This window comes from Erpetoichthys calabaricus, chromosome 2 (genome assembly GCF_900747795.2).
Source record: "Erpetoichthys calabaricus chromosome 2, fErpCal1.3, whole genome shotgun sequence".
Classification (NCBI taxonomy): Eukaryota; Metazoa; Chordata; class Cladistia; order Polypteriformes; family Polypteridae; genus Erpetoichthys; species Erpetoichthys calabaricus.
The window spans coordinates 80,518,797-80,536,888 of NC_041395.2; the positions used below are offsets into that span (position 1 = coordinate 80,518,797).

The 18,092-nt window shown below is 36.7% G+C and overlaps 1 protein-coding gene across 2 annotated transcripts in view; it reads right to left on the bottom strand.

Annotated features, from left to right (window-relative positions):
• Window positions 1–18,092, bottom strand: part of ensab (endosulfine alpha b) — a 28,504-nt gene that overhangs the window by 2,991 nt on the left and 7,421 nt on the right. Inside the window, exons 2-3 of one of the 2 annotated variants that reach the window (XM_051923794.1) lie at window positions 4,494–4,623; window positions 4,058–4,180 (exon numbers count right to left, since the gene is read on the bottom strand). In XM_051923794.1, coding sequence (XP_051779754.1) covers window positions 4,058–4,180; window positions 4,494–4,595 — 225 coding nt within the window. In that variant the 5' untranslated portion in view covers window positions 4,596–4,623. The remainder of the gene's footprint in view (window positions 1–4,057; window positions 4,181–4,493; window positions 4,624–18,092) is intronic. The other variant, XM_028793969.2, reaches the window with a different exon arrangement.

The window sequence follows — 18,092 nt, forward strand, 5'->3', positions numbered from 1 at the left end:
AGAAGCAGAAATTTTTCTGTAACCTTCCCCAGAGTCGTGCCTAGAGACAATCCTGTCTCGGAGGTCTACAGACAATTCCTTTGACTTCATGCTTGGTTTGTGCTCTGACATGAACTGTCAACTGTGGGACCTTACATAGACAGGTGTGTGCCTTTCCAAATCATGTCCAATCAACGGAATTTACCACAGGTGGACTCCAATTAAGCTGCAGAAACATCTCAAGGATGATCAGGGGAAACAGGATGCACCTGAGCTCAATTTCGAGCTTCACGGCAAAGGCTGTGAATACTTATGTACATGTGATTTCTCAGTTTTTTTATTTTTAATAAATCTGCAAAAACCTCAAGTAAACTTTTTTCATGTTGTCATTATGGGGTGTTGTGTATAGAATTTTGAGGAAAAAAATTAATTTAATCCATTTTGGAATAAGGCTGTAAAGTGATGCGCTGTGAATACTTTCCGGATGCACTGTACAAGGCATGGTGCACTGCAAAGATTAACATTGATTACTTAGATTTCAAGCCATATTGGTGGATAGCACAGCCAGCTTGCTATAAAAGAACACATGAACCCATAAAGTTAAGGAACAAAAGGTAATGAACAAACAGAATCTCCAAATTGGTGGAAAAGTGAGCACAAGGCACATGGAACAAAAGGTGATCAAAAGTGTACCCCTTCTTCTGTTAAGTAAAGTCAAGGCATAAGTATGCACAGTCACTTCTTTAGCACTGACTTATCCTTTTGCTGCTGTAATTAATAACTGCAAAAACAGAAAATTTCCCTCTCATCCTTTGTCAGCATTTCAAAATGCACTAATTAAATGACCAAAAACAAACTGCCAATACACCCAAGGTATTTATTGCAGGAAAAACTGGTAAGTCTTGAACTTTCCAAGACAGACACTTGGATTTAAATCCCCTGGAGCAAACATTTCACTTGCTGAAAAGGAGTCAGAAATCAGAAACACTAAGCAAACAGCATTTGAAAATTGCTGAATGAAACACTTGGCAAAACATCTTGGAAGAAATAAAAATGAAGTAATAGTTTGGTGGCATTAAACTACACACTTGATATAGTTGTATTTTATGCAAAGAAATTTCAATCAAATATTAACTTTCTTTAATTCTGACCCGTACTAAAATGGAGAGAAGGAGAAGGATGAAACAAAAATGATTATTTGTCTAATAACAAAACCTATACTTTCATTTATTTCATCTCTATTAAGCCTCTTTTGTAAAAAGACGCTATTAAAAAACTAGTTATCAGCAAGTTTTGTCAGGCTGCTGTGAGATTTATGTTTCCATTTGTGTTGTGATCAGTACATAGAAGAGGCATTAGCTGGTAAATAAGTTCTGAAGAGTAATATTTAACGGAGAATTCAAAGTTAAAAATTCTCAAACTATTCATGCTTTAATTTTCCAGATTTCTCTGTCATATTTAACAGTACATTTGTCACAACTTTAATATTACCATTGTGAAATCAAACCTGCCAATTAAAAAAATTGAATATTTAAGAAGTATCATATATAAATGTTGTGATAGTGCAACTCCACTTAACACCGCCCTCGTGCCCTAGTTGTTTTCAGGTGACATCTCAGTAAGTTTTCCCTGGATAAACTTGAATAATCCATGCATAGCTGGACTGGGCATATTAATTGGGAATGTAGGATCACTGAAAATTTGATGGAACTTTTCAAGAACCAGGACTTCATATACTGTAGTTTTTTGTTACACCCCAATAACCCTACTGTCTGCCTTAATCAGGCACTGGAGTTTGACTTCACCTGTACCTAAAGTGCTTTCATTAAATCTTATCTGATTATCAATCTTCACTCCTAAATATTTGTAGGATGTGACTCATTCTATTAGTTTGCCATTATTTTCTACACGTGGGATCTCTCTCTTTATTTTCCTAATATTAATTACCATCTCTTTAGTTATATTTACATTACATGGAATTTTTTACAGAACAATTTAGTTAAGTCTTTTACATTTCTGTCTAAATGCTGACTGGACAGAGTGTCAGTATTTAAGACCAGTGCCGTGTTACCTGCATATTTATAGAAGGTGCTGGTTGGTAACGAAGCCAGGCACTGGTTTGCTCTAAAAGTGTACAGTACAGGACACAACATGCAGCCTCAGTATTAACCGTTGGTAGTGAGGAGACATTGTTGTTAAAACTAAATTGCCGGGTGCAATTTATAAGAAAATTAAAAAGCTAGATAATAAGTTTTAAGTTTGTCCACAGTCCCAACAATTTGTTTACTAACAACTGCAGCTGGATAGCATTAAGTGCACTGCTAAAATCTATAAACACAATCTTAAAAAAGCCTTTCCTATATTCCAGATGTTCAAGGATATTATTTACCAAACCAAAAGTGCATCTACCACCTGACTTCCTGCATGAAAGGCAAATTGGCACAACTCAGGATGAGGGTTAAACTCTGGAATTAGGTGCTTTAAAACCTTGAAATATTCTTCTAATCTGTTCTTGTATGTATCCTTTGTAATAATTTCCATTCCTCTCTATTGATTCCAGATTGCAACAGGTGTTTTTTCTGGTTAAGAAGGTGTTTCAACTGCAAAGTGACCCAAGGTTTATTATTGGGATATATTTTAATACTTTTTTTGGAGAGGATTGTGTCCTCTCAGAAACTGATATAATCTGAAATGACTGTTGCTGCATCACTGACATTGGTTCCAACCATCAGAATGTCCCAATCAATACATTCAAAACACCCGTGAACTGCTTCTATGGATTCAACTGTCTGCCATTTAATTTCTGATTTCTTTGCTCCGATCTGTTGCAGCTTTGACTGTTACATTGAAGTGAGTTGTAATATTATTTAGATCAGAGCCCCCACCCAAACCATGACCAGGCAATGCCTTCGCCCAATAAACTTTGCTTATGTTGCCATAGCAACCATCAAGGCAGGCGCCGCACTATATAGGACACAGAACATATTGCTGATACTCTGGTAAATATTCCTCTAGCTTGCAATGATTGAAGTCTCTGGTAATCAAATTGGCCACATCTGGCAACTACTCCTCAACTAAATAAACAAAGATTCTGAATGGTGCTGTCAAATGATTGTGCGTCCGCAGACATGGGAATGCAAACAGTAAAGGGTCTGATCTGATAGATTTCTCTGGGCAAAAAATATGGTCTAAGATTAATTCCTAATATTTCAATGTCCTTTGTATATACCTGGTGTTTTATTGTGATGTCTGATGGGTTGCAGTATTTCTTGTTAACATAAATGAACACTCCATCACTTTTACGCTTACTGAGTTAAGATCCTGATCCATTCTAACTAGAGTGACTCCTACTAGGTCAACAGCAGAGTTGCTGTTATAAACAGGCATGAACCTCATCTGATTTATTTTGAATACTTTGTATGTTCCCTATACAATTGTTGGAAGTGGTTATCCGAAAGGTTTGTTCTTCATTTGACAAAGCAACTGTCCTTTTTCACTATGTTTGCTTGCTCTGAGGATTTGTACCAGTTAATGGATGTACTGAGAAAATCCCTGTGACAGAAACATGAGGCTACAGACTTTAGATTCAGCAGTATGTCTATCGTGTTTGTTATCAGGTTGGCTGCTTCGCTGCTCTCCAGCAGGCCAATTGTGCACTTGGCGCAGGTAGTCACAAAGTTTGTATTGGGAAAAACTGCAGCAATTTGCACCTTTGTTTATAAGTCATGATTTATAAATCTAGTTCAATTAACAATAAAAACATGCACAAGTACTATTAAAGATAAATTAGACAAAACACACAAGACACACACAAACTGTGTTGCCGCTAAGGCAGTGCCTCCAGTAAAAATGAACACATTTAAAATTAATCCTACAACACAATGAAGTGTGCTGTAAATAAAGGGTCTGAATACTTTGTGAATCCACTGTACATAGTGTGGCTTCCCTACAACACTGAAATTGACTAAGCTTAAGATAAGAACGCACTCTACATGGGGAAAACATTAAATATTACTAATACAACATTGAACACAATGGTGTTTTTTTCTGCAGAAGATAAATCAGAATTACACCTTACCCCTTTTTGTAATCTCTTCATGAGGAAATCTGAACCACCAGGTTTCTGTCCAAGATTGGGGTATTTGGCTTTCAATTTTGCTTCTTCAGCTTTGACAGGATTGGATTCTTTTTCCTGAGTGTCCTGCGTGAAGAAAGGAAAAAGGTAGTTACCATTAATAAAACAAGCACTTTCCATTAAGCATTTCATTTTTAAATGTCATATTTGTAACATTATTGCATTATGATGTATTGTACTCATAAAGTAAAAATTAAATAGGTATTAATACAAAATAAAATCTCAAAAAAATCTACCTCTATACTTTTCTTTGTATAGATTCAAACTGTTTTAAATGGTTGGGAAACAAACCTATAAACAAACACATTCTGCATATATCCTCACTTCAAATTCAAGCAGCTTTCAAATGGAAATGAACGAGAACATAAATAAAACCGACATATTCACTCAATTGTAGTCGGTTCGTGGGGTCCAATGTAATCGCTTGCGATGGGGAACTGATCTTCAGAATTACGGGCAGGAATGGGAAGTCAACACCCATGCGCAGGGGAGAGTGTTGGAGCTAGAGTCTGGGAAATTAAAATTTAAAACAGAACATATACTCATTCTATATATACATTCTATATATCATTTCATACTAGTCATTTACCTAAGCAGTTAGGATGCATGCATATACTGTCTTGTGCACCGCCTTCTCAATGTTGCAGGCCCCAGAGACAGCCTTACATCCACAGAGGTGGAAAAAGCATTAAAAAAAAAAAAGGAGAGTACAAGACCGCAAAACTCAGTAAAGGGAAGTCTGACATTTGGCAGTCATTTTGAATTGTTATCGATAGTGATGGCAACCAAGTGCTATTTGCTTGCTGTGATAAATGTGCTAACATACACGGGACACAAGTCAGGCACCTCAGGTTTAAAGTGCCATGCATGTCAGTAGCAAAGGGTCAAACTATACCGACATTCTTGCCAAATCTGTCAAAAGTAACAACTAAACGCTAAAAGAACAAAGATCCGGATTAAATACCAATGAAGCAGAATCGTTGTGTAAAAAAATTTAAAAGGATAACTGGGCCAAGAGGGGTACCTTCTGCCACCTTGTACAAGATAATGTTAAAAAAAATGTTTTTGCCCTTAATGGAAGCAATGTATTTCTGTGGGAGGGAGCAGGACAAATAAGGCCCAGTATGTGCAAGAGCTGGTGGGTGCAGGATGGAAAAAAAGTTCCCACACAGATATCTACTCCAAGGCAAAAAAACAAAGGCACAAGAAATCCCCATTAGTGCAGCATTTACTTGGGTCTGGGACTGCAAAGTCTAGCATTGTGCGGGCTCTAAAGGATGGCACTGCTTCAGATGGTACAAAAGATTAGCGGTATTACCTTTCTTTGTGGGAATGTGCTTTCAACACAATTTGCAGGGCATGCTATTCTGTTTCTTGTAAGACTTGTCAAAAAAAAAAAAAAAAAGTCAAAATATCTCCACACTACCGAACTCCTCTGACCCTTCTTTTCAACAGTGTCCTCGTCTTTTGAGGTGTGTCTACTGGGGTGTCTTCTTCAGGAATGCCGATTTTTTTCCCCCAAGTTTTCATTAACATTTTCTGTTGTCATTTTCTCTTTTATCTCACACCCACTCCTGACATACTGGAATGCATGGCTGCTGAAGCATGTGTGCTGCAGCCAGCTTCCAATCCTACGCTCAGTACTATGTGTAACTGGACATGGCCGTAACTCTATTCCAGCCACATGATTGGTTCAGCTTTTCATGTTATCTGTCAAAACATGGATGGAATGAGTTCTATCAACATTGTACCGACCATGTCTTATATTTCTATTAAAGAAAAGTTATTTGACGATGATTATCTTTATCGTTTTATCACCCAGACCTAATTGAAAGGCTTCAAAAATATGTTCAGCTCATAAGAAACTTTGGCATTTTACAAAATAAAAAAGCAAATAATTCTTACACTATGTGTTACTTTATATCCCCAAAAAACTGAACCTTAATTTTTTGATGGTACAGTAAACTATCAGAGGTGAGCAGCTTTCTTACTTTGCCTCAAGTTAATTTAGGGCAGCCAGCAAGCTTAATAAGCACTGCTTACATTAGCAGGTCATGTAATACTTTAATACTGCTATTACAGTGCAGGGGTTTAGGTGTGTGGTTTGGGAACAAACTATTATTAAAGACAAACCAGAATTTTAACATTGTGATGAATAAGGAGAAATGATCTGTAGTAGCTTGCACAGACAGTACACAATAATTCCCTTACAAATCACTGTGATTACATGTGAGGGTTGAAACTGGCCTGACAAACTGAATTCTACCTTCTGAACAGAGCTGCCTGTGTTCTTTTAGTTATTTATTTCTTGTTTTACACCCTACACTTTTTCCAGGATTTTTTTCAGCAATCAAGATGATGGCACTGTTTAAAAAGCCACACTACACGTCCCAGTGTTGACTGGGCCGAAGCAGAAAAAAGGAGACCAGGTGGGAAAGTTCAACTCAAATAGTGAAAATGTTATAAGGCCACTCCAATCTTCATAATCCTAAACAAACAGAGAATCTGGGGAGAATATGGAATCATTTCTTGCCTGTAGAATCTCATTTATGGACTGACATCATATTTTTAGCAAATATTATTTTCCAAGACTATACTTTCATACATGGTTTGACCTTTGCCACGTGTGTTACAAATACAGTGCACTATACTTCAAAATGTTAATGCAGTGTCTTGTATACCCTGTAATATCTAATTGTCCCACATGCTGTCCAGAGTGACTATGTCTGTAAAGTTAATCCTCTTTTTTTGCACCTGTGTGATATTTTGTATTCAACAATCCTGAAATGTGCCAAGACAAACTCCTGTACCTGACACAAACCAGGGACTCCGATTCTGAACACCTGGAACCCTGGACAGCTGCTGTGCTTATTCAGAAGGCAGTTACAGGCGGCTATGTCCAGAATACAATTTACAGGTAAGTGTGTAGGAGCAGTCTGCCTTACTGGATTTCACTTTGTACTTTCCACGTATACTGAAATTTTTATTTGTGTTTGTGTTTAGTTCTTAAAGTACCAAATAAAAAAGAAATACACAAGAACAGAAAAACATACTGAAAAACTGAACACATAATTGCAATTTACACAATTATGCAGTATAATAAACTAGTAAAACTGGTCTATCAATCTGGTGTTACATGAAATGCAAAATATATACTGTATCTTGAAACATGGTCTGGATTTTGATGTTATAGTACTGTTAGCTAGACAAAAAAATGTGAGGGCAGTTTGGTCCTGCAGTGGATGTAACTGTATATAATGGCAGCAGCTTTATATCTCCTGCATTTCTCTCTATTAAAAAAAAATCCTGGAGAGAAACAGTATAGGGCGTCGAGAAGTGATCTTTATGTTAAGATCACGGAAGACAGTTAAAAGACCCGCGAGGACCTTTAACATGAAGACTTTGTGCCAGGAGATTGACCCAGGACCGTCTCGCGATGGCATACGAGCATGAGATTCTTGCAAGACACGCCCTACTTACAATCAATATCAAATAAGACAACGGGGCAGCAAAACATTCAGTCTTGTGAAGGATTTGAGCACACACAGATCCAGGGTATCAGCGCATATAAAGCGTATAAGGACAATACATTATAAGTAAAACATTGACTAAGTGAAGAAGAAACAAGCACAGAGAAAAGAGACTCAAAAGTGTTGGGAGAGAAAAAACAGCAAAAAAGAAAAAATAATCTAGGTGCAAATTCAAAAAATAAGGAAAGTAATTATCAGTCCGTAACAAGTGGAATTGAAACAAAGCACATCCAATCGAGCTCAGAATTAAAAGACAGAGTAAAAGACAAAGTAGAACTTCGTAAACACGTTCACAAACGTTGGCGCTATACACATGCAGAGCAGATTATGAAAGCAGTGGAATTCGAAAGGCTCAAAAAAAAAAAAAAAAAAAAAAAACATATGCGCGATACAAATGTGGAGAAAGTTAAAGAATAAGTAGGAAAATTAAAAAGTACTACTCACAGTAGCGCAAACAAACAGAAATTATTACTCAAAAAAGGGAAAATAATCACCATGGACCAGGTGTCACTGAAAAAAAAAGCAGGACAAAGCGAGGTCAGAAATAAAAGACAGTAGAAAACAAAGTAAAACGTTAAAAACTGGTTACAAAACAAAGGGGCCAAACACATGCAGAGCAGGTTAGAGATAATGAAAACTGGAATTCAAAAGACTCAAAAAAAAAAAAAAACATAGGTGCAAAACACATGCAGAGCGAGATACAGAATATGAAAGCAGAAAAAAACTGTCAAAAAAAGAAAGTAAACGTCACATTAGCACAAAAAAAAAAAAAAAAATTATTACTTGGAGAAATAACTAAAAGGCGAATACAGATCGAATATATGGACACAGGTGATATGTCAGAAGTATGTAAATATTGCAAGGCTTTGAAGTTTAAGTCAGAGAATTTCAAAAACGTGTTTTACCTCACATGCATTTATTGGTTACTTTGCAAAAAAAAAAAAAATTATTAACTGCTGATGATGTAGATCGCTTTGTCTGTGCTGAAATTCCAAACAGAGAAACCTATGCTGAATTACGGTACAAAGTCATTAAACACATGTCTCACTGACCTCATTTAAAAGATTCAGCCTATTGGGACTTGAAAGATTCCAAATATTGTTTTTACAGAAGTTCTGAAATAAAAGTGAAACTAATGTAATAGAAACAGTTCAAAGAAAAAAAAAAATCTTAAAAGTGTGTATCTGGAAAACCAAACACAGGGGTTGGCGAGTGAAGCGATAATTTCAAATGATTTATAATCAGGTTTTGTTATTTTCTGTAAAGACCTCACAACATTCTGAATGATATGTTTGGATTACCATACTATGCGTTGCTGCTTTAGATATTGTCTATATGACAATAATAGAAAGTTTCAAACTACTTTTTGTTCATAAATCACTTTCCTACAGGGGTCTTTAAAAGTGCAGCCACTGCCACTGTCCACCCCTTTTCAAGGTGATTTAACCTCACAATTCTAGGTCCAGTACAGCTCAGTCATTTATAACTCAACCACTATGAAGGATCAGACAACTTCTTCTATAGCTGCAGACATGAAGAGTGAACCTCGTTTCAGTCTGTACCTCCAAGCATCCACAAAGAACTATTTCATTTGTATTGGGAATATTGAGGGCTAGGATGCGGTTGCTTTAAATTTAATCAAAAACCTCTGTAAAACTGGAATAATGCAGTCAATACAGGTCAGGTCAGGTTGGGGAGCACGCACTGGTACAGCGCATTACTGTAACCACAACACGACAAAACAGCTCGGGATCCTGGCTGACAACCCCCCAGGCAGACACGCTGTACAGTCCCACCATCTGGAAATGACCCTCTATCTGCCACAGCCAGGTGTTACGTGGGTGTCCCCTTGGCCTGGTCAATACAGCATATCAAACTATACAGGGTGGAATGGTGCAGTTAGTGCTGTAGTGTCGCATATCCAGAGCACTGGGTTTGAACTCTAGCCCAGATAGTTTGCATTTAATACATCTGCACATTCTTATTATATCTGTGCAAGTTACTCTATAAGCACTACTGCTTCCCTCCAATGTCCCAAAGACGTCTGTATCAAACTGACTGGCAACTTTAAACTGGCCCAACTCAAGCATGAGCTTCTTTCCACGGTTAGTTCCTGCTTTAAATGCAGTTCTTCCCATCCTTAAATTGAAGTAAATAAGTTCAGGAAATGTAATGGATATGAACAAAATATAGAGCAAAACACCACAACAGACATTCAAGATTTTACTGCTTGGTTCATTAAAAAATTACTATTTTTTTATACAACCTTTTGACAGTCATCAACTGATGAGAGGATATCAATGCTCCTTCACATTTCTGGATGTATAAAGTGCACTTCTAGCATGGTATGGCTTTGTCCTGTGTGTGTAATTTTGAGATCTTCTGGTGGGCTTGTGTATCCAAGTAAACCTATGTTGTTTAGGACAATTGCCCAGTTAGGATCACCCAAGGCAAACTGGTCTTAGGTCAGGCAGCAGAGTAACTGCAGTACAATTACTCATGAAAAGTCAAATCAAGGATCCTGTAACCTCTTCCACAAAAGGAACAGCAGAGTACTGGCCTGTAGCCAGGCATGGCTGGACTTGTCGGTGAGTGCCTGGTAGTCGGGCCTTTGCCCATGGTCCATGGCACCCAGCTGAGCACAGCTCAAAGGACCAACATGTGTCAATTACAAACGAAAGGGCCTCATTTTGGATGTCAGCAATATCCTGTGAATACAGTCACAAGCTAATTTCAGCTAGTCAACAAGTTGCTAATATAGCACGCTATGCTCACTATACCATGGTGTGTCTACTTTTTCCCTGTATTTAATGTTTCCACGGTCTTACACAATTACTAATCATCATCTGCAGTCCAAACAAGAAAACAAAGAATATGCTAATGATACAACAAATAATAGATGGTAATATAAAAAACTATTTGTCTAATACTGGTTTTAAAACTTACAGTTCCAATGACTTGTGTACATGTGAAGAAGATCGCTCCCTTGTGCCTGCTTTTTGGAACTAGAACATTGTTAACACTAGGGCAGGACATACACCCCCCCACCAAACCCCCATCTCTATCTTAGAGGCAGAAACCATCAAATATCAATAGTAGCCAATGAATGCACTAGACTCACTGCCTTACATAATAAAAAGCAACATTAGCCATCTGTCTAATTTATAAGAGGGGTTTTTTGTCATATTGCACATATCAGTACTGTATTCTGTTTTTATAAAGTTACAGTTTAAACATAGAAGAATAATAATGAAAATAAAGGGAAAAAAAACACACTAAAGAAGCAAGATGAGACTAACACCTTCTATGCAGCTTTCCTAAACAACCAGCTGATGGGGATGTAAATCTTTTCCAATTTGTTTTTACAATTTAGTTAAACATTAAAAAGTAAATATTGTGTTGCCACTTCAACAATTTAATGTATTATGACTTTAACCTTTCCTTTGGCTATAATGGAGCACTGTAGCAGGAATTGTCAAGTGACTGTCAGAAGCCACAGCCAAATCTATTACAATGCACAGACTTGATCCTTTCAAATTTGAGAAGCACATTTTTATAACCATATGCTAAAAGCCCTAAGCAAGGATTAAAAAGCTGTACATATACAAAATGAAACTGTAAAATTATTCATTTGTAAGCAACAGTTTTACAGCAAGTATTTACACTAAAAGCCAGAAGAAATTATTATTGAAGGAAGATGTCAATATCACTCTTGCTTACACATTTTTACTTTAATGTACATGAGCTGACAGGCTACTAAACTGTAATAGCATAAGCACCTTGGTTTACATTCAATGTTGTAAAAGTTTTATTGTTCAACGTGCCACCAATGAAAACTATACAAGCAGATTGTATTTTCCATCCAAGTATGCCCAATATATTATTAGAGCATTCAAATTTAGAAGGAATACAATAAAATCTGTGCAGTTTCTTAGTTATTTAAGATCAAATTTTGAACAGAGTTGTCATATTTAATTGAGAAATGCATGGCTATTTTTATTTCTAAGCAATCATTGTCATCAAAACAAAAGCAAGTCTATACTGGACTAAATAAATTGCGATTAAACAAATGTTTATAAACACCACATTCAACAATGAACTGTGAGGTTCTAAAACAAAATTACAATTTCATAGGTCAAAAAGTTTTCAGTGCAAGACTACATTTATTCGCTCAATGAAAAAATAACCAGTACAATTCAAAATTGGATTCTAATAAAAGAAGATATTGGTTTTATCTTCTTAAATTTCCATTACATGCTGCACCACTCAGTTCCAGCCTGTATTTTTAGGAACAATTCTAGCCTTTCACAGTACAGTGATAAGTGTGTTGCAAAGTGCTTTATTTTATCTCATGTCATCATCTGAAACTGCTTCTCCTGGTGAAGGCCATTGCAGCAGCAGGCAAAGCAGGTTAGTTCAGACTTCCCTGTCTCCAGCTACAGATTCCAGCTTTTCCTGGAGAATTCTCAGGTGTTCCCAAGCCAGCTGGGATGTTTTATTCACCCATTTATTTCCATATATAGTACTGCTTTACCCAACACAACGCTTAAAGAATTTTTGTGCTAAAAATTTGTACTAATTTAATGAGGTGAGAAATAATATTGAAAGCTAAGAGGGCGAGCATGTTATAGAAAACCAGGAGACCAGCAACTAGAATGATTAAGAGTCCCGCATTGTCAAAAAAAATCAATCATCAATTGTGACGATAACACAACATTCCTAGACCAGGAAACAAATGGAATTGTCTGCATATAACCCCGCCCCAACACTATTATGAAAGAATGAACTGCGGGAAAAAGGGTGCATGGGGGTGAAACATTGGATAGAGTTCTACAGCACATTTATCTCCACTTTCCACCACATAGCATGCAGAAGACCACTGAATCCAGTTGAGTGAGTGCAGTTTCAGAGAGGTAAAATATGCGAGAGAAAAGAGACAGATTTAGGAGAAACAAAGTTAGTCCCAAGTATTCGCTCCTGACTGAAGCTATCAGAGAATTCCAACATGTGCCCAATACATCTAAGCATTAATGCCCAAAGTAAAAGTTGTACATTTGGTAAGGCAATCCCAAGGTTAAATCTATCACTAAACAGGATGGAATTTTCAATAGAGGATTTTTTTTTTGCCATTCAAAAGGAATGGTTAATAAGACAGATCAGGCTACAGACCAAAATGTACTCCGAGAGAAGAGGAACCATGGCACTTACAAAATTAAGCCAAGCGACATGTTCTTTTTTCAAAATGGCCAACCTCGACTAAAATGATGGGGCACAGAGACCAACATGCAAGGTAGTCTTTGCAATTTTGAATGGTGCATTAAAAGAAATAAACATTTGAAATACATCAGTCTGTGTGTAATGAATGAATCTAATATACAAGTTTCACTTTTTGAATGGAATTACTGAAATAAATCAACTTTGTTATGATATTCTAATTTTATGACCAGCACCTGTAATTCAAAACAATTTATTTTGGAAATGATAATGGGCCACCTAGAGTTGATGCTTTACTTTTAGTGAGCTAAAAGGAGGGTCAAATTAAAGAAGGAGCATCCAACTTCCATCTGACTAGGGTTGCAATGAAAAGTAAATTAGAGTAGAACACAAAAAAAGTCTACAAAAATCGTTTACCTTAATTAGTAAGAACCCAGGGCTTAACAAAGCTGGAGTATATAGGTTTTTATTTGGTTTTGTTTCATCATCATTTGATCATACTGACAGCTGGCATTCCATCACCTCCTACTGCTAAATAAATAACATTAGGTAAGCAAAGTGCAACTATATGTAAAAAGTACTTAATCTGAAAAATACAAATATGATAGCAGCCTAATCCAACCTAACCTGCAAATGTCAGACATATATAGATTCTGTTGCATTTATGTTAAATAAAGGTGAATAATTAAAAAACAAGCAGATGTATGTATCCTAGCTTGTTTTCAAAATAAAGGTAATAGCAAGTAAAAAACTATTATTTTAAAAAATGCATTATCTTTAGTAAAGATCTTTGTGCTCCACACCAATTATACACATTAGTTACTTTTGCCTTTTAAACTTGAGCCTTCACTATATTGACCTATCCATTTATATTCAAAACTACTTATGCTGTCAAGAGGTGCACTGTTTGTATTTTGGTATAAAATTTCAGCCACACATAAATATACTAAATTAACTTTATTTAAATTGTAATATTTCAGAAAATATGGTGAAGTTGAGTTTAAATCTGTACAGATAATGGATCCTTCATCTAATGTTAGATTTGTTCTTTTAGTAGCATTCTTAAAATATCAGTCTTTAAAAAACGTATGCATATCACGCTTTTAATTGACAAAATAAAAAAAAAACATTGAAGCCATTCTAGCAGCACATAAAACAAAACCACACAACATTATTCATAGGGCAGCAAAGTGGGGCAGTGGTTAGTAGTGGTCCATCATTACCAGCAGTCATACTACTTATACTCCAGAACGGGTAATCCACCCAAAGCTAAGAATGTATGCCAGTACATGGATGGGAGATTAAACAGGGTGCAGTTGGAAGAGGCAAAACCATCAGTAGACACACACCATGTGCTGTGTATGTGGATCCACATTAACCACCTTAGCATTGCATTTTATTCCAAGAAAAACATATAAAAAGTGTTCCATTGTTTTGGCAAGAAAAATGACATTTTTATTAAATCTGAAAAGTATAACAACAATACAAATAATAATAGTAATGATAAAACTAATTATATAAAATGAACAATAATAATAAAACTAATAACAGTTATAATAATACTACTAATGATGCCAAAACTTTATATAATCTCAAAATGAGTCCTTTGTGTGGTAAATTTTAAAGCACGGTGAAAGACACAATCCAACATCACAGTCGAGACAATAATAGCATGTTTCTTTTCGATTTCCTTTTCAGATTTATCAGTTTATGAACAGCACACTGGACAGGTACAAGATGGATTCTGGTTTTTTTTTTTTCTGTTGGAGCTATATAATCAATAAAATGTCTACTAATAAGACACTCTGGATTGACCCACGATGTGCTGGGTTGATGGCGTCTCTTTAGTGGTAGTGTGGATGGTGGATGTACGGCAATGATTTTGTTCTATAAGCTGGCATGTAAAGTTTGCATAAGATACAGTTTTGCCACCTTTTTGTTTGCATAACACGAATGAATTCCAATTGCACGGTTCCACCAGATGACAAAATATCTTTTTGTAGTATTTCTTTTGTTGCCTCCACATAACGGGACAGAAAGTCGATTCTTGATCCACACGATTTATACTGCCCATCGTGCACTGTAACACAGCATATGCTGGTACAGCTGTGAAGATGAAAAACAAAGAAAGATGCAGCATGCAAGGCTGCCCTTATATCCACATGGCAACTAAATGAATAGCAGGTTAAGAAAAAAGGAACACAGTCCAAACAGGCTTCAACTTGCTATAGCTAAATTTAACTTTTTACATGCAATTTAGAAGTATATAGTCTACATGTCTTAAAACTGATAGCGTGTTTGTTTCAGCACATGAATTTATATAAATGTTTGTACTGTAGAAATTGAAAGCTATAATAATCGCGGAGAGCAGAGTTGAGCTGTACAGTCTGAGCAGTAGGGCTCCAACCACTTTGTTTAGGTTTGCCACAAATGATTATTGAATAATCTATCAACTATTTTATTGATTAAAATAATAACTAATTTGTCTAAAACACTCAAACAGGTATATGAATGTGTGATGTATTTGCAAACCAATATTTTATATTTTTGCAACAGCAGAGCATTAAGTAATTAGAAACTAAACTTTTCAGCAACAGTTCATTTTTACAATGCCAACTTTGGTGCAGCTTTGCTCCTTGTTCTGAAGTGGAAATAACTGCACAATAAGCATTTGTTTTTTTAATTCCCAATACTTGTTAGGGCTCATTTATACTTCACGCTCAGAACGCATACACGCCCGCGTCATGGCTGCCACGCGTTCCCAGCATTCATTTGATGCGTCCTCTGAGCAGGTCCGCAGAAATTAAAGCGACGCATGTATGAGTTGCAGTACCAGCAAAAAGTCGGGGGGCGCTGTGTGCTAAAAGTTGGAATGTGACGTCAGAGTCTCTGATTACTATCTAAATGTGACAGAAAGCCGCTCTGAGGATCCTACGAGATCGGTGTGTGCGCTTCGATGTTTGATTAATGATTCGAAGTGGTGAAGCAAAATGATGACATACCGTTGCATATTCCCGATCATAATGACACGATACATTTTAAAAGTCTCACATACCGTCTTCTGTGCCGTCTTTTTTTCTAGGGCTTCCTCCGGTACTGACAGCAGTGGCAAACAGCAATAGATTGCCACACTGAGCACATTAAATGTATGATGTTCCAACTCTCTGCACATTTAGAATCCTTAGATTTATTTTGATATTACTTTCATGATGAAATGCATTGAAGTATGTATGTTACATTTTACAGATAAAATCGGTAATTTTGTTTAAATAATGAATACTGTTAATAATTACATACATGGGGGTGACACGGTGGTGGAGCGTTAGCGCTGCTGTCTTGCAGGGAGTCACGTCGCTGATATTCCCTGCCTGGGGCCCCATGTATAACGGCGTGCGTAGAACTCGCACTATAATATGGCATATGCACAAAAAAATCCAGATGCAGGAATCTGTGCGTACGCAAACTTCCACGTTCTTCCGCTACATAAATCCCGATCAGTGTGAAAAGTAATGCACGTGCACACCCCTTCTGTCCCACCCCAACTCCTCCCAGAATTACGCCTCTTTGAATATGCAAATCAATATAAATAGCCTTCTGTGAAAAGACAATGGGAAAAGCACGGGGGAAAATATAAGAATTTCAGCGAATACCAAGTGGAGGCAAAGGAAAAACGTACTATTTGTTGGTTTAAACAGTGGTATAATCAACAAAAGGAAGTTGCTCGCATGACATAGTGTCGGAGAAACTCGAAAGCTCAAGTTCACAAAGTCACACAGTGCCCAAAATAAAAAAGAAGTTGTCACGTATCAAAGTTGCCGTGAAAAGGCGAGTCATAGCCCACCATCTTAGTGTCGTATGAAAGCTTATTAGGGTACAGAGAAAAAAAGTAGGCACACAGTGGGGAAAAAAGCACGAAATGTCAACTTTAATCTCGAAATTTCCACTTTAATCACATAGTTTATTTTGTCTTTAAAGTAGAACATCATAAACTTCATCTTAAAATCGTTTATTTTACTAGTTTCTCAAATCCCATTGTAACTAAAGTAGCACATTAAATGCTTTGTTCTGTATTTGATCTTCTATATGCTCTGTGTGTGTGAATCACTACGTGCTTCCGTTCTTTCTCTTTCTCCGACAGGACACAGAATCCATTACATTCGTGATATTACAGCTCTCTGAATAATTAAAATACTGAGATGTATACGTGATATCTTTTTCATGATGATAGGAATGAAAGCATGTTATTAAACACTGGAACACGGTGGCGCAGTGATTGTTCATATCTCATGCAAGAGGCTTGCTGCGCCATGCGCGACCTTTGATGAAATAATTTATTACAAAGTATTGTCTCTTTCAAACATACTAACCTCCAATTCCTGTCCTTACTTTTCTTTATCCAAATACCCAATCGCCACACAATCTGCTCTGTAATAGACGTGAAGCCATCTGTAAGCTTAGAATGCAGATTCTTCAAACCTTTTAAGGAATATTGAAATATCTTCATAGTACATGTTTAATTATTCTATCCATCTATCCTTCCAGTGTCGCATCAGCACCAGCAAGAATACAGCGCAAGGCAGGAGCAATCCGTGCACTAGCTAGCACTGCAGCACCGTGTCCTCACAGGTTTAATTATTAACAATACAGATTATACAATAAAATAAATATTATTACGGCAGCATAAAGCAAGCTATAAAACAATTCTGCGGGCATTACTCCACTGCAGGGCACACTTGCATACAAATTAACATGGAGGCAATTAAAATAACATGCACATAGTGTTCATCTTTGTGATGTGGGAGGAAAGTCACACAGACACAGCGAAGAGGTGTAAAGTGCAGGTGGATGAAACTTTGGCAGGTAAGAAGGTAGGTTGGCTAATCTAGACTTATTGTTCTAGAGGGGAATCTGCTTGCTGCAAGAACATACAAATATAAGACATTGTTACACAGACACAAAAAGTAAGCCATGAGACAAAAATGACAACCTTGTTATAATCAGCAGATACCCCTGCAGGATTTTTTACAAATAAGATACAATACATTTCAGAATTCAGCACAATCCTTAAAAGGTATGCAAAATGCTCTGGGAATGAATTATCCTTGTGAACCTAGTTCTGCACAGCTAATCAAACTTAACTTAAGAAGAGTGGGCATTCTTGTTTACTATTTCTGTTAGTGTTACAACCGTTTTTGTTCTCAGTTCATATAAAAGCAAATGTGACAACGGACTCA